Source organism: Eptatretus burgeri, chromosome 10 (assembly GCF_056783735.1).
Source record: "Eptatretus burgeri isolate ZD-2024b chromosome 10, Ebu_testis_v1, whole genome shotgun sequence".
Taxonomy (NCBI): domain Eukaryota; kingdom Metazoa; phylum Chordata; class Myxini; order Myxiniformes; family Myxinidae; genus Eptatretus; species Eptatretus burgeri.
This window is the reverse complement of record NC_140970.1, coordinates 72,812,949-72,837,754: the sequence shown is the minus strand read 5'-3', so window position 1 is coordinate 72,837,754 and position 24,806 is coordinate 72,812,949. Positions and strand designations below refer to the sequence as shown.

Sequence of the window (24,806 nt, the reverse complement as noted above, 5' to 3'; positions counted from 1 at the left end):
GAAGAATTATACATTAATAGCATTTAACTGCACAATATTCACACATAGGGACTCATTACTATATGGAAACATACTCTCATGGTGGATTGGATCATTCTGATCATTTTAAGGGGTCACACGGTATCTACTATACTAAAAAAATAGAATATGTTTGTATGTGTGTTTGTTTGTTTGTTCGTCCTTTATAGCCAGCTGAACCGTTGGATGGAATAGATGAAACTTGGCATGAGTGATCCTTGGGACATGAGAACGGACATGGGGGGGGGGGGTCAAGTTCAAGGTCACCGGGTAACTTCAATTTCTCAATTTCATCCGATCGAGACAGGACCAACGCCATTCGACAGATAATCAAAATTAAATGACACAGTTGATTGACGACATTCACTTTTGACTCCCGGTTTTCGAGTTATGACGTCATAAATTGACTAAAACGTCAATTTTTCATGTTTGTTTGTCCTTTATAGAATGAGATGAAACTTGGCATATGTGATCCTTGGGAACGGACATAAGGGGGTCAAGGTCAAAGGTCACGGGGTCAAGATCACCGGATAACATCAATTTCTCAATTTCATCCGATCGAGACGGGACCAACGCCATTCAACAGATAACTGTACCCGCCCATGGGCGGGTACTTTGCTAGTACATACTATAATTCACCCATTATGTCCGCTATAGACTCCGAAACGGCTGAACGGGTCAACACGGTGTTGATGTACAGCTATTCTTACACCACCTGTGCATATGCTGGAATACTGACTGAACTACAGAATTTACTCGGAGATATAAATCCTTACATTTATTCTCTCAAATCTGCCATTGAGTTGACTAACAGTGACAACTCAATCAAGATGGTTATCGATGCCAAGAAGCGACCATCTGATGAACACATTCGACGCTATAATTTGCCAGAGGCCAGTGAAGTGTCTGTAATATTGTTGTGGGCCGTGGGTGGGTGGCGATAAACGACCACTAGGTGGAGCAGTGCAGTCGTCTCCCACCGAACACCCGGAATTTAGGTCATGATCCTTGGATAACTCCAAACGTCACTGGTCCCTCAGCAGACCATGGACGCCAATACCACGACTGCGTGGGGTAGGGTTAATTGCCAAAGTTCAATATACCTAAGTACCCACGCAGTCCAGCTACCAGGGAAACCACACCCTCGATGGGCTCTGTCAAACTGAGTCGCTCTAGCGACCTCGGTCCAGTGTAACCGAGCGGAATTACCAGAGTCTGTCGGACCCAAATGAACAATTTACGGCCCAAACAGCCTTTCTATTACTTACTAAAGAAACTAAATTTTTGGTCAAATATTATCGAATTTTTCACACCAATGTTTATTTTGTACCAATAATGACCCTGGGACCACACAGAAAAACTGGCAATAACATTTTTTTCTGATCAGTGATGTATTTAGATGGAATTAAACACAGTTGCCAAGATTCTATATGAAAATTTGTTTTTTTTTACATTGACCGACGGACTATCATTTATACATTGAACTTTTTACCCCTCAGCCCGAATTGGCTAATAGTGGGGTGGTTTAGGGTGATAATCGTTACAGGGCGGACAAAAGCGCCAAACTTTGTTTATGGCTTCTTTTGGCCATAGGAAACAAATTTAGAAGGGGAGCCCTGATGAAATATTCTCGGTACGCGATCAGCGCAGTAAAATCCAAGATGGCCGCCAATGAAAATTAAAAAATCACATATCTCTGGTTCTAGAAGTGCTATCAACATAAATTTGGTGTCAAAATAGGGCTTTTTAGGGTCAAAAAATATTATTTTACTCATATGAATGTCCTCTGCCAGCTTATTTTGTCATTATGACTTCAAAAATAGAACTTTTTCAATAATATATTAGTTTATTTATACAGGATATCAATACATGTACGTAATTCCTGAACAATATATTATGATTTAGACTATAAGTCAGTCAATATACCAGAATAAGCAGCACAACAACTGATATGAGTTGGCTTTCTTGCCTTTCATGAAAGTGATGTATCCCTCTTGGTTATATTTACATTTCAGAAAGTGGTGATATGATAAGTGGTCTCAGTTCAGTAACAACTTGGTGTTGGCTTAGTGGTTACGGTGGCGGCTTGGGATCCTAGGGTCCTGAGTTCAAGCCCCGTTGGCCGCTGAATTAATACACACCAGGAGGTTGACTCAGCCTGTCATCCTTTCGAGGTCGGAAAAATGAGCACCAGTGTACTGGTAAGGGGGACACTGCATCAGCGGAAAAAGCCGCGTCCCAACCAATGATGCAACCAGCAGCCGCAGGCTGCACTCTATAGAAAGAGTTCAGTAGCATTCGATTCTGTGGGAAATTGGAACAAGCTGATACCAGTTCCATGAAAAGAAGATTGTGAAGTGGTGGAACTAGGATTATGATCTAAATTATCAAGAGCTCCAACAATGAAGCACCCTTTACCTAAACAAGTGGAAAAAAAAACCTACTCCATCTTCCTCAAAGTGTTTACAAGCTGAATACCATCTGATCCTCAAGGTCGATAACCCTTTCATAGGATATACAGATTCCCATATGATAAAGCTGCTGGATCGAGTTTTTGCTTCTTGTTAGAGCATGAATGTTCAATTCAATGTAGACTGGAAGTGGGTCCGCAACTGGAAGTGGGTCCGCAACTGGAAGTGGGTCACGAGGCTCACGCTCTACAGCCGCGTGTGTGCATCTGGCTTGGATGTTTTCTTCTTGGTGTTGAAGTATATTGCTTGACCAATTGAGAGAGGTGCCTGAGATTCATGATGATGTTGATTCTTTAAGTTTAGTCTATTCAGGACCAAAGAGATCAAAGATTTGAGACTGGAAGGTATGGAGTTTTCTTGACATTTGGATGGAAAGCTTCCACAAAATCTAAAGCTATCATGATTGAAAATGTCCTTTCCATTAATCATAGCTGCTTCAGCCAATATGGCAGTATCTTCTGAAAAATCATGGACCTTGAGAGCTTCACTCAACATGCTTCTCATCCCTTCTTTGAAAACAATTATGGTATACTTTCCATTTTGCTGCTCTTGGGATTCAGGGAAGTGCTGTAACAATTTATCTTTTAACCTGGTCTTGTTTACATCCTTGTTGATGCCCATATCTTCAAGACGATGAACATAGAGGGAGTGGACCTCAGATAACTTAAAGATAGCAATTCCAGATTCCACGAACTTTTCAATATAGTTTATTAATTCCAAAACGCTCTGCATTCATCCATTTTTAGGTCATCTCTATCATCTCAGTGGAGATGACGTAATAATAACAGTCTCGAAGTCTGTCCGTCCGTCCGTCCACAATCAAGCCGAGTGGAGACAAATAACCAATAGTAGAATGGATTGAGGTCGATGAGACATGCACAACGATATAACTTTCAAGGTCGTCCAAGGTCGAGGTCAACGTCACGAGGCTGTCAAAGTTGCGAAAATCGTCTTTCAAATCGTATCTCCTCCCTCATTTATTAAGAGAGATCTAATGTTATCAGTGATTCAGATACTATGGACTATTATCTCGAACAACACGAGCCATTTTTTTGAAATTTGCTCTCGTTCCGATTTTATAGCCCTTCAAGCTTCGCTCTAATTCCCCGTATGGGCCGTTCATAAAGTACATACAAAAATCAAAGCATTAAATTAAGAACCGGAACTCGCCGAGACAAATATTACATTTGAAGCTTTTGTCAGATTTAACTAAAACAATGGAACACAAGTTTATATGTACACTTACTTTCATTTATGACATTAACATTGTCTTGAATGTCAATTTGTACTTTTATTTTCATAAATGACATGCTGTGATATTAAAAGAAAAAGGTAAATTACACCGCTAGGGACTGCATTGTCATGACTTGCAAACATCGGTTCATAAGGAACTGCTGGCTTTGCAAGCGATTAGCGATGTATGAGGGGGGTGGGTGGGTGGTTTTGAAACCTGGAAGTAGAGCGTACGTACTTTATGAACTGCCCCTATTCCAGTCTGGCACAGAGTTACTTTCGACCTCTGGCAGAGATGACCGGCACTCCCACTCAGGGGTATTTTTAACCTCCGCCATCGAAGATGGATGGAGGTTACTGTTTTCACCCCTTTCTGTTTGTTTTTTACTGACGAAATCTAAAGATTTCGTAAGTATATTGATGACTTCTGTCCTCTGTTTGTGTGTTTGTTACTTCCGAAATCTAAAGATTTCGTAAGTATATTGATCACTTCCGTTTTTGTTTGTTTGTGTGTTTGTTTGTTTGTAGGCACGATTAACTCGAGAATGGAAGAAGCTACCAATGTCAAATTACACCATGTGATTCAGGAGGGTGATGGCTCTCGCTGATTAGATTTTTGGCAAAATCGGTCAAAGGTCAAGGTCACAGTGAGGTCAAACATTCGATTTTTGATGGTTTCGTACAGAATCATCGTAGAAACTTCTGGTTTGCGTCGCTACCTTCTCTAGAGGCAGCTTTTATTAGACAAGGTCAGAGGTCAAGTTGATGATTTCCTAAGTACCAGTCTATGACTGCTTGTTTGTTTGTTTGTAGGCACGATAACTCGAACGGAAGAAGCTACCAATGTCAAATTACACCACGTGATTCAGGAGGGTGATGGCTCACGCTGATTCGATTTTGGTCAAAATCGGTCACAGTGAGGTCAAACATAATTCCGTAAATTAATGTGTAGAAATGGAGTATTTTTGCTTCGCTCGACATTACGAGTTCGTTTTAACTTCGATTTTAATTTTGTCTTCGGTTTTTGCGATCGCTTAGGATGCTTAAAACTCGGTTGTCGAAATTCTGGTAAAAATCGGATGTTTTAGAGACGTTTTATGATTGTATAAAATATTTCACTCGACGCGTCACGGGTCGTCACGTGATGCAGTGCGCTCGAGCAGACGCGTCGTTGAGTCACGTAAAGGTTTTGCGTGTGCGCGCTGACGGTGTTTTCGATAAAGATGGTGTTTAAAAGTCATTTTTTTATCCCAATAAAGGTTATCGTCGCATGCCTGACTCGCTAAGCCGTCGGTTTATGTAAAGATTGTTGGTGGATGGCCGAATATTACGGTTTTGCGACTTTGATAAAGTAATATTAAATAATTGCGTGGAGAAATGGAGATTTTATGCTTCGGTCGACGTTACGATTTCTGATGGTTTGGTACAGATTCATCGTAGAAACTTCTGGTTTCCGTCGCTACCTTCTCAAGAGACAGCTTTTATTAGACAAGGTCAGAGGTCAAGTTGACGATTTCGTAAGTACCAGTCTTTGACTGCTTGTTATCTTGCCAAAACGAAGTTTTTGCAAGATATGTGAGTCAGCTTGTATGTTTTTTTTATTATTTTTTTTTGTTTGTCTGTAATCACGTATAAAAAAATTCTGCAGAGCACAGTTATCATTGGAAATTTTTGTAACTTCGCATATCAGAGGCCTATAGAGGTCACTTTCAGTGCACAAAATTTTGAAGGTCAAGGTCACTTTGTCGCAAATCAGGGGAGTCGACGAAACCCTTATTTTTTGAGTAATTTTGATCGGATCATCTTCAAACTTCATGGGAATATAGTTCATGGTCTGGCGCTCAGCTGATTAATTTTTGGTGGTGATTGGCCTTGACCTTAATGGTTAGCACCTAAGGTCAAACATATTTGACCCCAAGGTCAAATTTTCAAGTTTTAGGAACCATATCGTGTAGTACCTCAAATTGAACACCTCGATGAGTGCTTTCTAGAGATGTCAAGTTTGAGACATTATGACGTCATTTGGTGACGTTATGAGGCAAAAGAATATTTTTCATGGTTTGCAGAACGATTCTCATCGGAATCTCTCGTAGGCAGATATTCCTCAAGGAGTCGCTCCTGGTGGATCGCAGCTCTGTTCACCTCAGTGTGACCTTAAAGAAGTCACACGTGGTCACCTTTTGACAAGATACGGGTCATCCTGCGGGTGACATTGGTTTATTTGTTTTTTTGGTTTTTCCTCTGTAATCATGATTTCTCTACAGTGCATATGATATGTGGAATAATTTTCCCCCACCGGCCGAACATCAAATCATTCCTCTGTTTTTAGCACACTTTTATTTATTATTTTTACAGGATCTAAGGCTCGTAGTGGAGACGCTCATGTACACACAGAAGATATACAGACGAAGATTCCAGACACAACACAGTAATTTTTGATGAAAATACAGCCACTGAACTTTGGGGAAGTGCTGCCACGTACTCTGGATACCTGTGACGCCACAATAATGGCACCGCCTTTCTCACAACAGTCAGCTGTACATTTCCTGAGGAGGTATTTCTTCCTACTTCTTCCTACCCATGAAGGATGCCAACCTATGGGATTGTCCGTGCTCTTACCTTTTAAATGGTGCACGTTAAGCAAGGAAGTGGCATGTTCCATTTTTTTTTCTTCAGATCTTTGGCATGACTTGGCCAGGGTTTGAACCACCAACCTCCCAGACTCTGAGGAGACACTCCAACCAACCATTAAACCACAGAGTCTGGTTAACTTGGAAAATGTTAAACAAAATGACATGAGCATTGATCACTGTTCAAACTATAAGGGCATTTGGTAGAGTGCATACCTCCGCCACACAATGCCTGATCCACGAGAACATATCGGGCCCAATACATTTTTGAAATATCGTGCTATATATCGTTTTTAGCCCTGTCTCTGATGGTGAAGAATCGCTTAAAAAATTGTAGTCGTTTGATCTGGATTTTCACCAAAATTTAATAAACTCTTCCTTGTCACACACCCAACATGTCCACCAAGTTTCATCCGAATCCGTCCACAACTTTTTGAGATATTGTGCTATATATCATTTTTGGCCCTATCTCTCAATGGTAAAGAATCACTTTAAAAGATTCTAGTAGTCTGATCCGGACTCGAATCTTCACTTGAAAATCGGATCCGGAATCAAATTGAATCAATTCTTCCTTGTCACACACCCAACCTGTCCACAAAATCTGGATCCATCCACAACTTTTTGAGATATCCTGCACACAAACAGACAGAAACACAGAAAAAAACATAACCTCCTTCACCTTCAGTAGTAGAGGTAATAAATACATTTGCTGTGCTAGTAACATTTTGCTGCACGAGTTAAAATTATGGGTCACCAGTTCATGCTTTGGTTAAAAAGATAATTTATTTGAATCATGCCCTGATGGGAAGAGACATTAAGGCTGAACTGCTTGTTTTTTGATTTGGCTCTGCAAGCACATGATGCTGAAAAGTTATTGCCAGCATTTTTTTTTGTCGTATCGCTTTCAGGTCTGACAACAGAAATGTTTGCTGACGTCATATACAGTTTGGCATTGTGAAGCAAAGGTTGGCTCTGTCTGAGCACACTACCGCACACCTTGTCTTCTCTGGGCATGCCTGGACATTTCTAGTGTCCCTTATCTCATGTAAGATTGTCAGTGATCACTTTGGACCGACTCAACTCGCTCTATCTAAGCTCTTTTCATTTAGAATCATAACCCTGCTGGCTTGCTTAGATTGTTGCCTAACATGTGCTCACTGCATACCACATCCATGTCACTGACTATAATATACCATTTTATTATGTAATAATTATTAGGGTAAGATGCTATAGCAGCAAAACATTAATCCAAAGAGCAAAATTGCATCACAGCAAAACAAATATTTATATAAACTGTTAGCCAATCAGCAAGAATATCACCATGAAATACGTGAACACTTGCTTGTGGCATGTTCTGATTTGTGGGAAGTTTTCTTACTTTTTAATCATCCAAGGACTGATCACATAAACCGTTCACAACCTAATATGGATGTCTGCCCTGCATGTCTTTTCCCGATTTCAGCAAAAGCCATCCCAAGTTCAGATGCTAGTGTCTGAGGATTGTTCAGTTTAGGCCTTGCTAGCCTTCTATTTCCCATACTTCATGTGCCAAGTGACCAGAAATGTCACTATTTCTGAACTTCTTGCATAATGGCCTGCAAGCTTCTCCCAACTTTCAACTAACAGTTTCTGAAATAATTGGTATTTCCTTTTACATTTCTCTTTGTGTGGTCAGTTCGTCAGGATATTCAAATGTACCATGCACTTCTGGCAGAAAGCACCAAATTTGGCATGGAGGTAGCCAAGGTGTTAACAAAAAAAATTGACCTGGGAGCCACACTGGAAAATGACCTTGGAGAGCATAATTTGCATAATTTATGCTAATTAGGTCCCTCAACGCCGTCAAATTGGATTGTTTCATAACTTTTGAAGTAACCAACAAAACTGCACAAATGAAACATGAAATCATATTTATTTTGGGTGAAGAAATTCAACTTTTTGACCTTTTCATGTTTGGAGGTCATCTTGGAGTTGAAATACAATTTGGCATCCATAGTTTGGGCTAATTTTCCCACTAACGAACCAACAGGACCAAACATTTGTGTAATACAAAGATTTATACTAATTTTGGGGGTGTAGAATCGATTTCTGTGATTATTTTCACCCCAGTGTGACGTCTCAACCATGATAAATTCAGGATACTGGCTCAAAAAATCCAAGATGGTGACCGTTGGAAAGAGACAGTCGGTCAAACTGATTCGTATATTGGTTATTGCAAAACATGTTCAGTCCATTCAACTACAAAATAAGTGAAAATGTTTCAATTTCTCGAGTCACTTACCAAATCTCACAGTTCTGAATCTACCAGAACGAAGAATATTCCACAACAGTAGGCAATATGCCCAAACACTGAACAAGTAGCAAGGTCACACTATCTTCAGTGAGAGGCAACATGATTCGATACAAGAATGTTGTTACTCACCAGTCCACAATATACTTAGCACATTTACTTCGCACATTCACACTTACATTTATAAGTAAGTGCACTTCAGTTCAGCTCATGCACATTTGCACACACAAGATACATTCTTACATGTGCATTTGATCAGCTGTTGGCAGGCTGATACAATCGGTTTAACAGTCCACACAGGCTCCCATCTGTCTTGAACTTTCCTCCAGCCGTAATCCGATGGCGTAACGTCTGGACGACTTGGATCGGGACTGCACATCCATACTCCACATTGATAGATGGCTCGCTTGAGATACTGATGTGAGGCATCCTGAAATAAAGAGGAAATTTAACCATTTGTCCTCGAGGAAACTTTCAGCGCCGTTGATATGTAACAAACACTTAAGATCAGATCAAGAAGTTTAAGTGTTGAAAGTTCATCATGGAAGAATGGAATGTTCTGTTAAACGGAGCAAACAAATAAAGACTTCTTATTGCCTACCTTTGTTGGTGGCAGCCAATCAAGGCCTCGGACAGATTTCTAGCAAAAGAGGTTCTTCCGTGCCTCATCTACAGTTGTGCATTCCAGGGACTGATCGTACATTACACAAACAAACTTCTGGATGGTGGTGAAATGCGCTGAGTCTTCAGCAGGAATTGCGAACGGGTTACGAGCGATGTATAATAGAGCTTCCGTCAACTCCGGGCACAAAGTCGACGCCATCCATGCCGTCTTCTTTTGTTGTTTGGCAAACGATACAAAGTTCCCAGTTTACTCTCCTACCACCCTCTGCATCAGGGACTTGGAAAAAGAGAACTCCACGTTGAAATAATCCATCAATTATTCTCACCCTGTCTCGGGGCATAGTAGTCGCAATCAAATTTTGTGAGTCTTATTGACTCTGGGAGGATTGTAATGATGGGCAGAGAATTGCATGTTTTTCCACAATTGATTTAAGAAGAACATGATTATGTGCCATAGTCTAAGCAAAACTCTCAACAATAGGCCTGCTCTCCACACAGTGTATCTTTAGCATACCCTTCTGAATCATGTTGTGCATAGCAACATAATTTCATACAAAACACCAGCCTGCTGAGTATGCTTCATCCATATGGGACTGATGAGGCCAAATGATCATCTCTGGACATTTTAAAATTTGAACTTAGGAAGACATTATTTATATTCATGTCCACACTATGAGCTTTGTTAGATGGGCCCGAGGGAAGACAAAATTAGTAATGAACACCACGACTGGCAGCGTCAGACTTGGGAAAACCTTGACATCCGCAACAGCACAAAATGAGAGATAATTGTCTGTGCCCAGCACAGTGATCAAATCTCTTTAGCGCCATAACAGATTGGGGTCGTCATGCGTGAGAAGATGCGACAGGTTTTGGTCACCACACTCTGGTTTTGCATCGTCCAAACAAAACATAAAATAATTCAGGAGCAATAAAGCATCAAATTCCAATTAAATAAAAAAATTTAAATCACTATAAACATGTATCGGACAATAAAAAGTTTAATCATGATATATTTTTCTAAAATAAGTAAAAAAATTGGTCGTTTCTGTGAGTGGGAAGCACTGCGTCAGCAGGAAATGTTTACATATCAGGCAGACCTCTCTCCAAAATTGTTCCAATAAAAAAGGAATTCAATTTATGATCGGATAATTTACACACCATATATCTGAATGAAGCATTTGGGTAAGCCTGTGAGTTGACTTCAAAAGTGAACATCACTTTCTTTTTGAGTAATAACCATGTGAAGCCAGCGGCCCCTGAACATGTCGCAAATTGGCACTACTAAATAGCATTGGATCGACCTAACACCAGCACAGACAGTGCCCAGCACAGACAGAATTATTCTGTCAAGGCTATAAAGCAAGGTGCTTTAGGGCATCAGAATGTTTTCTGATGACTGAATCTGTCAGATATTACAGACGGCGAATGAATCTGATCAAGAACCGTCATCATATTTGTCGACAAAAAACCAACACAAACGACATCATGAGATGCTCATCAGACTGTTGTACCACGCCATTTCATCATTATATAATAATAGCAAGCAAATCTTACCTGTTCTGACAGCTGAATCATCTTGGGATCATTTACTGTTCGGTAAACATCAAAAAAGCGAAGATTTGGTTCGAAATTCTTGCAAATTTTACTTTCGGCCACCATTTTGTCCAACATTCTTTCATTACTCCAGCTTGAATTTGGATGAATATGAGTGTGCCACGCCCAGTTAGAGTGCTTGTTTATAACACGCTGTTAATTAGTACAGAAAGAAAAAATGAAGTGGCTCCCAGGCTAAAATTGTTCTGTGGGTGTCATTATTATTGTGCGAAGTTTCATGCTTTCTGCCAGAAGTGCACGGTAATATCATAACTGACCACATGAGTTATCTAAATGTTACTGGTACATATAATGGTGCAAAAGAGCACCGTTAGCAAAAGATCTTGCATTGTAAAAGCCCATCCAACCTCTACTGCATTGTTTTGGTGATCATCCATTCTTCATCCCAATAAGAAAGAACCAATTCCACAAATGCCCTCAAAAATCTTATTGAATGGTTCAGATAAACTTGACTTCCGTATGTTATCAAAACACTAGAAAAAGTACCCGTCTCTTTTTTTGACAGATTTTATCAAAAGACAAAATGTTGTACTTCAGACATTCTACTCGATTCACTGTAAAATTTACCCAAAGTCATTTCCGTCTGCTCACATCACCTTCGTCAATAATAAAAAAAACAGAAGTCATCTTTCTGATCATCTTGATGTCCAGTGTTGAGGTATGAGGTGTTTCCTGTTTTTGGACTGCAGTTTTCTTGCTGGGGTGTAAAGTGGATTTGGTTATTCATAGCTTCAAAAATTCACTCATTTTTGCTTTATGTTAAATAGATATCACATTAACCTAGTCTTTTGATAGCTGGTTTGAATGATATAGGTATGGCCAACAGAGCATTAGGGCATACATGACATGACTGCTGTAAACGTTTTCTTTGGCTGAAAACCAATCCTGGACTAGTTGCCACTTCATTTGCAGAAGTGTGGATGAGGGTAATGGTTTAAATATGCTCTTACATTACATCACACTGGGCATTTTGACCTATGGCTTCACTGACAGATTAGATCAAAAGACATATACTTCACAAACATTAAATTGCTCTATTCACCCTGTCATTTGCCTGAGGCCATCTTCCATCTGCTTTGAAGTCGACTAACATCACCTTAATCAGCCTCCTTATTCTTCTTCTTCTTCACTGCCACAATTATTCCCATGTTCTTGCAAGGTTGGCCAGGGGAGATTTTGGCTCGAGTCTTTCACGAACCGGCTGGCCAAGCCTGACATTCGACTAATGTTAGGGCAAGAATTTTTAATTTGGCCAGGGTGCTGGTGATAGCTGGCACACTTTTCACGAAGGACACTATGGGATCTTCAATGGCCACCAACTAATGCCAGCAAACGGGATGCCTGGTTTAATGCTGGCACACAGCCTGCCTGTGAAATCCTGAGATCACTGTTTCTAGCTTGGCCAAGATTCAAACCTAGGCTCGACAGCTTAAAGGTGAGTGTGCATGCATCTCGGCCATCCTGTGATCCATCTTCTTCAAGCCTTCATCAAGTTGCTTTGGTTTGAACTTGCACTTAAAAATGAGTGAAATTAAACATTTTGAAAATTTCAACTTATTCTCAATCAGATTTCAACATCATTGTAATGCATGTTTTTAAGTTGTTTCTTTATCTTTCTTTCTTGATTATTTATTTCTTTATCGGTTTTTCATCAGTCAGAATGATTAATGAGAATAAAGTCAGAATGATTATGTAACTTATCTGCATGTGTGCTGTTTAAATTAATAACATAATTATCGGCATTATCCGACCTTTGAATTGTTATTCAAATTGATAATGCTAACATCACCTGTCACAACCATCTTTGCTGCTTATATCTGTTAATGGCATGAGCAAAAATCGCTTCTGCTTTGCTGCAAATGTCATTGTTGGATTCTTTGGTTTAAACCTCCACTTAAAATGAGTGAAGTGAAGCATTTTGAAAATTTTGAATTATTCTCAGATTTCAACATTACTATTTTGTATATTGTTAAGTTGTTTTAACTTTCTTTATTTAAGAAGATGATTTGTAATACCAGCTACCATCAGGGATGCAATATGATACACATTTACATAAAGAAAAAAGGGGTCTTACCCTTGCCTTGAACTCCCTCCCCCAGATATGCTACCCTACAAGAAACCATTTTGGGGTACCCTTTTGCAACATGCAAAATTTGGTGTCTGTGTCTGTCTATGTCCATAACTGAAAACTGGGTGTTTGGGTTAATTAAAGCACCCCTTTTGAAGATAATTAACAGCTTTATTTAATTAAATATTTTATCAAGGCACATCCTCAGTCACCTCATTCTCCCTTGCTGTGGTCTTCAGTCAACAATGCCTTGACTTGGAACAGGCCCCAATGGTTTATCAACGATAAAGTGCTCAACGTTTTTTTTCACTTTCCTCACTGATATCATTGAATGCCTCATCTACATACCTATGAATTTCTGTATGCATTGCTTTTGTAAGTGCTATATTTTTCAAATTTGGAGCTTGGAGTGATTTCATGTATTATATGATGTGATTTTTCATGGACTAATTGACATCTCTATTATAATACCAAGCTTGCACACTAAAAACTCGGCTCGCCATCACACGATCCCTATGAAATTGCTGTGGAACTTTGCGGACATGTCGACAATGTTTGGGAAGTCTTGGCATTCCATAGTACCACTTGCATTTTGCACAATGTGTATTTTTGTCATTCCCCGTGTACGGACTGTCGTCTACTACCAGCTATGTTGTACTGCTATCCCGTGCATGTGCACGCGTATTCCTAGTATAATTTGATTTTTGGAGGATTGAATCACGTGGACAAAATAACTGTCAAACTCGAGTGAAATCTGAAAATTTTAATAACTCAGTGTATTTATTTAAGCAAAGCTCACTCTCACTCTCTCTCTCACTCTGTCACTCTCTCTCTAGCCGTATCCGGGTGATTATTATGTCCGGATCGTGTTTGTCTTCTGACGTATCTGGGTGGTATTTATTACATGACGAGTAGAAAATGGATTTCAGACATTATTTTGTTTCCGTCTTCCATATTTTTATTTACTGAATCATTTTGATGAGACACTATGAATCGTAATTAATGCTCCACTACACGTTTGCCTTCCCTTCCCCTCACCTCATCCTGCTTTCCCTTCCCCCACCCCTCCTCACTCACCCTCCCTCCTCTCTCTCTTTCCCTCTCCCTCCACCTCCTCACTTTCTCCCCACCCCTCCTTTGTATTCTCATCAGCGAAGTGTGTGTGTGTGTGTGTGTGTGTGTGTGTGTGTGTGTGTGTGTGTGTGTGTGTGTGTGTGTGTGTGTGTGTGTGTGTGTGTGTGTGTGTGTGTGTGTGTATGTGTGTGTGTGTGTGTGTGTATGTATGTATGTATGAGCCTTTCCACAGTAATGGGTAACCATTGTGTTACATACATAGTCCACATTAAGTGTGTCCAGTTTATCTTGCAAATGAGGGGAAATAAAAGACTGACCCCTCCACTACTGGAATCCAACAGTAAGAAGATAATCTAACCCAGCACAATTTATTGATGGGGTGTTCTGTCTTCATTAACAGAAATGTAACAAATGTTATATTGACATTCAAGTTTTTGGCATTACCTCAGAAGTTATTTTTTTCAAGAAATGCTATTCTTCCTTGTGTATGTGTATGTGTGTATGTATATATATATATATATATATATATATATATATATATATATATATATATATATATATATATATATATATATATATATATATATATATATATATATCCAGGTGAGGTCCACACTGATTAAGATCAAGCTTTGTTCCCACCGATCTTGGAAGAGAAGGTTTTATTACACATCAGACATATGCATATGGAGACAACAGGCTTTGAACACAATAGTCCACCCAGCCTAATCCTCTGGTGAGCTGGCTTTCAGCACTTCCTTATATTCAGTTTACTGTGACCTCTGAATGACTGCTTGTCAAAGAGGATTTGTTACCATTCATTAGTTTTTTAGCATTCTCCTGCCAGTACTGCTGATAAGAGAGCACAGAGAGTACAGAAACAGCTCCCTTCCTTCCCTTATCACGGTTTGCAAGGTAGCCTCCTACATGTTGTTGGGCTTTAGCAGTTCTGGACAGTAATCCAACAGATTCCAGGCAGCCCAGCTGCCCGGTCAGAAAGGCCACTCCAAACAGTCAACAAGGCCAGCTGTGGTGTAACAGTGCCAGCCCTTAGGCTGGCAAAACAAGTTATTTGACAGTGCACAGATAAACATTGGGAAGATTTATCCTTTCCCTATTTCCAATTAGCTCAAGGGTTTAACAAACCACCAAAACATGCTTGGTTGCTGTTAGAGTACATTCAATCCCCGACATATATATATATATATATATATATATATATATATATATATATATATATATATATATATATATATATATATATATATATATATATATATATATATATATATATATATATATATAGCGTAGGCTCTCGTAGTGATGATTATTAAACGGCGTCTGACTGGCTCAAAGCCTTCTGTAAAGGCCCGGTCACACCTTGACGTTTTAGCCAGCGATGGCAACGTATTAAAATGTATGTAAAACGCTGGCTTACGTTGAACTTTTGATGTTTTTTTTTTTTAAAGATTCGGACGTATTCATAGCGACTTGGTCTTATGTATAACGCATTGATAACGGACACAGAACGTTTCATTGTGTTATAGATAACTTATACCAACGAATGCTGAACCTGTTGTCGGCCTACACAACCGATACCCAACGATAGTCTAACTTAGGCATAGCGCGTTGCACGCATCGCCGACGATGTTGTGACGTAGCCTATTAAAAGGCTGACGCACAACGATTCGAATCATAACTGCCGTAGAAATGGAAGTGTCAACATCGCGGTCACACCTTGGCAATCTTGCCAGCGTATGCCAACCTAAGAAAAATGTGTCTAAAACGTTGGGGCACGTCAAATACGGTGTGAGTAAGTTTGGTATACGTGAGTACAACGCTAAAGTACGCTATCATACGTCGTAGTAAGTAGAGTACGTCAAGAAATTTTAAACATGTTCAAAATTTTACGACGTACTCGGTGTATGACACACGTTCCGCATGCGATGGGGATAAGTTTTACACACGATATGTGGACGCTTACACACGTCCACAAAGGCTACTTATAAGCTACTCATAAGTCGAAACACGTCGCTGTAATGTCTTTTTTACGCGAAACTTATTTCTAACTTATGTTTGACGTGCTTTGAACCAATTCTTTACGTAGTCCCAACACACATCGACGTATGTCGACGTATTCCAATGACGTCTTCCGGTCGACAAAAAAAAAAAAAAAATTAACGTGTTTCTAGCTTACAACTGCCATATAAAGACGTGTTCCCAGCGGTTTTGGGAATTGGTATATAAAAATGCTGCTCATAAAAGGGGAACCCAACAGTGTTTTCGAGTCCTTTTTGAGTCGATGTCCATGTCAGCAGTATCAGTATCAGTATTAGTATTAGTAATAGTAGTAGTTTGTTCATGTTGGCAGTAGTGGGTGAGTGTGAGGGGAGGGTGTGGGTTATGATGGATCGTCCTTGCGTTTAACGATTTAACGATTTAAATGATGAACTCAACGATTTAAATGGCTGCATCTCCACTATTGAAAGTAGACGCTTGCGCTCAACAATTTGATTTTTTTTACACTCAACGACTTTTAAACGGTACCACTCAGCTATTTTCATTGTTTACAATGAACAATTTAAATTGCTGTCACTCGCCTTTGTTTTTTGACGCTGGGGTTTGGAAATTTGAAGCGTTTCTTCTGAACGTGTTAAAACACTCAAACTCGACTATTTTAAATAGACGCTGCCGATGGACAATTGGAATCATAGCCAAGCTAGACATCAAAGTGTGAACATCCTCGTCATGCCGAAGAAAATTTTGAAGAATGCTGCAAATAAGTGTCCTGGCCGTGGCCGTGGACGCTGATGCAAGGACGATCCATTATACCGACATCTTTCAGCCTATGAGTAACTTAAAAGTAACGTCTGTCGATGTGTGGCAACGATCGCGTAACGTGCCAACAACACGTTAATCATAGGTTAGAAATAAGTTTCGGGTACGCTAAACATTACCTCGGCGTGTCTCAACTTATGATTAACTTATAAGTAGCATGTGTTGACATCTGTCAACGATCGCAGACCGTGCATACAACTTGTGGCCATCGTAGCGGAACGTGCGAGTCATACGCCGGCATACGTCGTGAAATTTCAAGCATGAAAAAATTTGAGGACAACCAAAAAGTACAACGTTTAAAGCCAACGTACAACGTTGTATGGCAGTGTTTTTCAGCATGCTCTCAATGTTATCAAAACTTACCCATAACGTATTCAACGTGTGCCAGCGTTTTAGAAAAAAATTCAAAAATCGGCATACGTTGGCTAAAACGTCGAGGTGTGACCGGGCCTTAACAAACGTGACTTTGGACCGCAATCGGAAAGCCAGATTTTTGTACAGCTTTTACGGCGATATGGACTTACCACTAATGTTATCCTTTGTTACACATTTGTCATTTAGGTAAAGTTATGTTATCACAAAAATAACAAGACTATTTTTAAAGGTTGTGCAGCTTGAGCATTTTGTTTCTTTCATGACGAATTGACCGATAGCATAACGTTTGTTACTCTGTTTTCAACCCCCCAGCATTCACATTAAAGTATTTTTTTTTTGGCAAATTCAGGTGTGGGATATCATAAGTAAAGTCTTTTTACACATATAATCTAAACCAGTCTCAATCAAAAACGTATGTGTTCATATAAAACTCTTGGTAAATCTATTTCATTTTTAATATTACACTTAAGACAAAGATATATTCCCATCACAGTGAATAAAATTTTATCTGCACGCTTTAATTTTAGGACCATAGCGGTTTTGCTATTAATAGTATATATATATATATATATATATGTATATATATATGTATATATGTATATATATGTATATATGTATATATGTATATATGTATATATCTACGTTTTTATATACATCTAAAAACATGTTAGTGGTATTCTATAGATACTTTAGGAATTCTGTGATAGCTCCTGAAGATAAGACCCTTATTGTAGCATATTATTACATATATGTAGCATATTACTGTAGAACAGCCCATATATTAATCTTTGGCTCACCTGGACTTCAGTCAGATGAGCTTATGCGATTGAGCAGTGTCTGTAGGTGAGTGAGTGTCAGGCTGTAAACACTTCAGACATTATCGCCGAAACTAAACACACGATTTTGTTGAAGCTTGACCACAAGTTTCTGATGTCTGATGCCAAGCATATCTGATGCCGAACGAAGGTTTATTGACTGCATCAAAATCTGCGCTCATTAATAGGATCTATTGGGGGGGGCGTTAACCCCCCCCCCTTCCCCCCAAAAATAAATGAAATAGGGATTTGCTACATCCACCTTCTCCCCAAAAAGAAACTACACACACAATTTGATGAAATTTGACCACAACCTTCATCACCCATAATATACCAAAGTATATCGACCACATCAAAATCTGAGCTCGTTATGGGGGTCTATAGAGTGGGGTTTGACCCCCCCCAAAGATAGGTATTTGCTCTCCTCCCAAACTACATGCACGACTTCAATGAAACTTGACCACAACCCTAATCACCTGTCATGTACCAAAGTGTATTGACTGCATCAAAATCTACACTCATTAAAGGAGTCTTCGGGAGGGGGGGGGGTTGACCCCCAAAAAATATTTGCCCTCTTCTCTGAACTACACACCCAATTTCCATGAATCTTGACCACGACCTTCATCACCCGTGATGTACCAAAGTTTGTTCATGGCATTAAAAACATCACGGTCTAAGTGTGTGTGCAGTTGGGTGGTTTGGGAGGGGGGAGGGAGGTGGGTCGGTTTGAGGGACTGTTGCTCCTGATCCAGGTAAGCTTCAGGACAGGCAGTCCTATTTTTTTATAGTATATATGCTATTTCTGACCAAAAATATCTCCAAGGGCATATCTTGATATACTCTATTTATGTCTGCCACCGAAGATGTCGTCAAAATGTAAACTGTTCAGTCTGGTGGAGGTATGCGCTTTACCGAGTGCCATTCTCATTGTCATTATTTGTTTTGGTGTTGACAGGCAGGGGTGATAGAAAAAATAAGTTCTTGCTTTTGATCTGTTTGTGAGAAGGATATCTCAAAAAGTTAAAGACTGATTCTGGCAAAACTTGGTGGACAAGTTGAGTATGTGACTAGGATGAATTGATTCAATTTTGGTGAAGATTTGGATTCTACAATTTAAGATTCTTCACCGTTGAGAGATGGGGCAAAAAAACAATATATAGCACAATATTTCAAAAAGTTGTGGACAGATTTGGACGAAACTTGGTGGACATGTTGGGTGTGTGACAAGGATGAATTGATTACATTTTGTTGAAGACCCGTATCCGGCCTATCAGTGGGATAGAAAATGTAAACTGTTCAGCCTCGTGGAGGTATGCACTCTCCCGAGTGCTTTTCTTGTTGAGTCACTGTTTGTTTTGGTGTTGACATTGAATATTATTTTCAAGGTCAGCAATGCGTTCGTACTTTTTCATGTCTCGCTCTATTTGCAAATATGATTTTGCTGATATTATTCTTCGTTGTCATAGAAATTGTCATTTTGTTTTGATTTAAGCAAGAGTAGCCTATCTAGTGAATTATTATGAGTACAGGTATCAATTTTGTTTTTTAATAAATTCGATATTTGAGTGACTCCCTTCATACTCTTTAATTTGTTATTTCAATGACTTTATTCATACGTACAGTCGTTGACAAAAATATTGGCACCCTTGCACTTTTTTCAAATAACTCAATTTTCTCTAAAAAAATAAGTTGAAATTGAGAAAAGTATTTGGTCTCCACAATTCTTTATTTCACTGTTGATATCACAGAAACTGTGTTTAATTCAAAACTTAATATATCCTTTTAAATCAGAAAATAAATAGAAATAGCATTGACAAAATTATAATTGACACCCTCGACTTAATATGTGGTACCATAGCCTTTGGACAAAATAACTGCAGTCAAGTGCTTCCTATAGCCATGAATGAACTTCCTATACCTCTCTACTGGCAGTTTGGCCCACTCTTCTTGTGCAAACTGCTCCAGTTCTCCCAGATTTGAAGGGTTCCTTCTCCCAACTGCTGTTTTCAGATCTCCCCACAGGTATTCAATGGGATTTAGATAAGGACTCATTGCTGGCCACTTCAGAACAGTCCATCATTTTGTCTTGAACCATTCCTGGGTGCTTTGTTAAGTGTGTTTGGAGTCATTGTCCTGCTGCCAGATGCATGACCTTCTATGGAGACCCAGTTTTATGACACTGGGTTGAACATTGTACTCCAAAATGCCTTGGTAATCTCCTGATTTCATGATGCTATGCACACATTCAAGGCACCCAGTGCCAGAGGCAGCACAGCAACCCCAAACATCACTGAACCTCCTCCATGTTTGACTAGGGAAGGTGTTCTTTTCTTTGAAGGCTTCATTTTGTTTTCTGTGAACAGAGATGATGTGCTTTTCCAAAAAACTCTAATTTGGTCTCATTCATCCACAAGACATTCTCCCAGAAGGATTTTGGCTTGTTCAGGTGTGTTTTGGCAAACTCCAGTTGGGCTTTCTTAGTGCTCTCGCTCTCGCTCTCTATCTCTCTCTATCCTTCTGGGTTTTCTACCATAGAACCCCCTTTCATTGAGTTGGCGACAGATGGTACGAGTGGTGCATTATTTGTGCAGAAAATGGTGCATTATTTGTAGTACCTTGTGTCCGAAGGTCAGCTTGAATCTGTTTGGCAGTTGATTGAGGTACGTTCTTCACCATTTGAACAATCCTTCGCTGCAATCTTTGATTAAGTCTTCTCTTGTGGCCATGTCCAGGGAGGTTGGTTGCAGTGCCATGGGCTTTAAACTTCCTGATAACATTGTGTGCGGTGGACACATGAACATCAAGGTCTCTGGAGATTTACTTGTAGCTTTGAGATTGTCCATGCTTGGCTACAATCTTGTGTCTGACCTCTTCAGACAATTCTCTGGTTTTCATTCTTTTCTCCATGCTCATTGCCAAACAGTGACACAACACAAAGCAGCAGAATGACTCCTTTTCTCTATTCATACTGGTTGAATGAGTGATTTTTATTTTGCAGGCACCTGCAACTCATCACAGGTGAGTTCAATTCCAAAGTAAAGGAGAATCACCTGCTCAAAATCTAATAATTTCTAACAACTTTGAAAAGGTGCCAATAATTTTGTCCAGGCCATTTTAGGATTTATGTGTGGAATAAACTAGGATTTCTTAATTTTTTTCAGCTTTTTTTGTTTTGTTCCACTGCAAACCAAAGAAATACATTTGTGGATATCAAAAGATTATTTAATTACAACAATTATTTGAAGTAAATGGTGCATTATTTGAAAAAAGTTCAAGGGTGCCAATATTTTTTTCTACGACTACCTCCCTTTATTTCAAAGAACTCCCAATGGTGTAAATGCCAAAAACAACTTAAAAAAACAACAAAATTCCCTTGTCATGATATCTTCAATTGTGGTAGAAAAAAATAATGTGAATTTTGAAAATGACATCATCATATTCCTTTCTTTTGTTTGTATTTCAGAGATGATGTTTCTGAGAGGCAGATTTTGATAGTCTGGAAAAATCAACATTTTTCTATGGCTCCAAAGAATGGAGGAAGCTTTCTGTCCAAGTTAATAGTCACTGTCATCCTCGCATACATAATGGTTCCTTCTCAAGCAAAGAGGACCAACATGGATGATGGAGGCTTCCTGCTTCAGACTCTCCTGAACAAATACAGTATTAATGGGTCATTGACAGTCAGCGAGCTAAAAGCTTTGCTGGAAACAAAAGTTGGGTTTGATGGCGACCAAAAAGGTGCTTTTGATCTTTGGACCAACAGCAGTCGATCTCAGGTAAGCAAAAGTTAAAGAGTTTTGCATGCATCACTGTTTGCTATGTTTGGCGGGGGGGGGGGGGTGTAAGTGCGGTGTTAATTAGATAGGGATTAATAATAAGTTCGCCCAGCATGTGATTGATCCCTGTAACCTATTCCTACGTTTTTGCGTTTACAAGCAAGCCAAATGTGCCGTGCAGACAGAAGCCCCACCTCCAAGGGTGACGGCAGGTGAGGTCACACCCCCGAGGCTGATGATTGATGGGCGTGATGTCAGAAGCTAGCCGAGTGGGCAGAGGCCGCGCCTTCCCAGGTTTCGTGAGAGCAAGCCACACCCTAGAGGAGGAAATGGGGCGGGGGGTAGGGGGGGAGGGTTCGGTGTGACGTCAGTCAGAGTTGAGAGTTTGGAGGAGGAACGCATGAGGTCGGTATGAGGATGGCAGTTGTAGTCGTGGTAGGAATGTGGCTAGGACGGAGGATCTCGCTTTGCTCTCCTCTCATACGACGAAATGGCTTTGCTTCAACGCATGAAGAAGACTGCACAATTCTCGTATTTGTGCTTAGGCGATTTGGCTCGTGTGGTGAAGTGAGACGCTGGCCATACACTCTTGGCTGGTCGTGTGGGACGGGCATCGAGGCCTCGTGTATCACAGGAGGGGATGGTGCGATTCTGCAAAGCCGCAGAGTCAGTGAGGACAATTGATGCATGAAGAGGCTGAACGGGGTCCCTGAGCCCTTGTGTTGGATACCGCTCACGAATTGCCTGACGTACGTTTTTTTCCCGCTGCGAGGGAGCGGTTTGGCGCCATTTTTGGGCGCGTCTATGAAGCGCCTCGATTCCAAGTTCCATAAAGACCATCGCTGGACGAAGCTAAGTCCCAGAATAAAGGGAGGATTTGCTTTGCTTTTGTTTCGTTTTCCCCTTGTCTGTATTTTTTAAAGTCTGTGTGTTTGAGGCACCTCAACTTAGACTTTAATTTACTTCACATATTGTAATATTCTGATTATTGTCCTTTATAAATATTTGTATATTTTCATTAAATGTGTTCATTTTAAGTGGTTGTCGGTGTATTTGTCATGGGGTTCGAGTATAAACCCCCCTGTGCATCCATTCCTGTGCTCCGTCACACCGCCATTGCCTCATGCTCTTCCCGCGCATGTTATAATCTCCGAGGATTATCGTGTCCTCCTCCTAATGAGGAAAAACTGCTCGGCCATCCAGTATGGCGGTGTTAATCACCTGTCACCGCAATTTGGGTTGGTTGGGATTAACCTTGGCTGCAAGCACTGCAACAATATCTTACATCCACACAAAATCTTTATAATAGTACAAGGTTTTGCAGTTTTGTTTTTTTCTTCACATCAATTTAGGCATTAGTAAGTCCTATTAAAATTTTGTGGACATCTTTCAGGGTTGTGGTTGTTAATTCAAAGAAGAGATCTCTCACTTGTGATGAGCATACTTCATTTGATTGCTCCCACAAACCTCCCAAGTCAAGGGTCTTTCAATATCTAATTTGGTTGGTAATCTGGGTTTGATTACAGAAGTCTAACTCAAACATATTGAGTGATACAAGATAAGGATCGCTGTGTCTTGGAAAATGTCATCTTTCAAAAGGAAATGTAAAACCCGTTGTACGATTGCCATTTAATTTGTCAGCTTTAAAGATCCCAGGGCATCTTTGAAAAGAGTAAGCCATTGTGTGTGTACTTAGTACTCTGTTACAATTCATTGCTTGAGGTTAGCTTGTACATTACCTGTAGGAATGCTCGGATGTGGATATGGCACAAGAATGGTAATTCAAATGACCGTTATTGTCTTCGATACCTTATGAAAGTAACCAATGAATTTGCCCTTTTGTGGGTGTTGGAGGAAAAATAGAAGGCTGTGGGGGTCTTTTGGATGTTGATTCTTTCCAAAATAAAATTTTGTGCCTCAACATTAAGGGCCAAATTTATGAAGGGTGTTTAAGAGTTACACATGTAAAATCGCTAATGTGCGATGATCACTCATTTAAAGTTAGTCACCAATCACCAAAGAGTGACTATCTAATGCACAATCAAAACTTAATCACAAGCATTTAAATAATGAACTTTTACACCCTGCCAGCGAGGGTATGTTTTCGAGTGCGTTTAAGACCTTGAAGCAAGCATTCGGCAAAAGTGGTATGGTTGGAACTGCAGTTGTACTCAAATATTTCCTGGCAGTTTAAGTTAACTTTAAAATCACTATAGGTTACACTATTGTGGTTTATGTACTGCAGTAAGGATGCTGGTTACAGTTATAATTGCAGTCATCCACAGACAATAACTACAGCAAAGGGAGAATTGCATGGCTTATAAATTTGTAGTTTAAATGGGACGGTAAATATGGATGCATTTGGAGTGCTTAAATTGGCTCAAGAGGTGGCAGAAGAGGATAGGAATAGGGCAGTTCACCAACGTGCATTGAGAATGTTTGGGGGTCGATGCAATCCTCTGGTGAAGTGTGACAATATAAAATTTGTCTGGTGTTAGACTCTCAAAGGAATCATTTCGTTGGCTGCTGAATCCAGTGCAAGATGACCTGGATCAACCTACGATGAGCAATGCGTTACATCCCCTCCAACAATTTTCCGTGGCGTTGCAATTCTATGCAAGTGCATCATTTCAATTGGATGTTGAAGATATGTGCGGTGCTTCACAGGCTAATCGGCTGTTTAGGCATTTGCAACTAATCGGCTGTTTATCTCCCTTCGTAATGAGACGGTTTATTTTTCTTTGCCTTCATTTCTGCAACTGCTGTTGTTGTTGTACTTGCTTCATGCCCTGGTTTATTTTACACATTTTTAATGACTTTTGTTTTGATACCCTTTGTCCTGGTCGTTGTGGGATTGATCTCTTCTCCATGCATGAATAAAATGCCAGTGGGCACTCTTGAGTTGGTGTGCAACCACAATGAGAATTATAACGTTTCCCGGACCACCGTTTAGAGCACTCCAGTTTAAATTAATGCCTCC

The 24,806-nt window shown here is 39.9% G+C and overlaps 1 protein-coding gene and 1 long non-coding RNA gene across 2 annotated transcripts in view; one reads left to right on the top strand and one right to left on the bottom strand.

The window, feature by feature from the left end:
* Positions 1 to 24,806, top strand: part of LOC147018860 (metal cation symporter ZIP14-like) — a 207,044-nt gene that overhangs the window by 69,952 nt on the left and 112,286 nt on the right. Inside the window, exon 2 of the mRNA XM_085898957.1 lies at positions 21,514 to 21,826. Within this exon, the coding sequence (XP_085755083.1) occupies positions 21,569 to 21,826 (258 nt within the window). The 5' untranslated portion in view covers positions 21,514 to 21,568. The remainder of the gene's footprint in view (positions 1 to 21,513; positions 21,827 to 24,806) is intronic.
* LOC147018862 (uncharacterized) lies at positions 5,790 to 9,376 on the bottom strand. The gene is made up of 3 exons (XR_015062557.1): positions 9,244 to 9,376; positions 8,886 to 9,072; positions 5,790 to 6,983 (listed from the first exon to the last, which is right to left on the bottom strand). It is a non-coding gene; the product is annotated as an uncharacterized LOC147018862 (long non-coding RNA).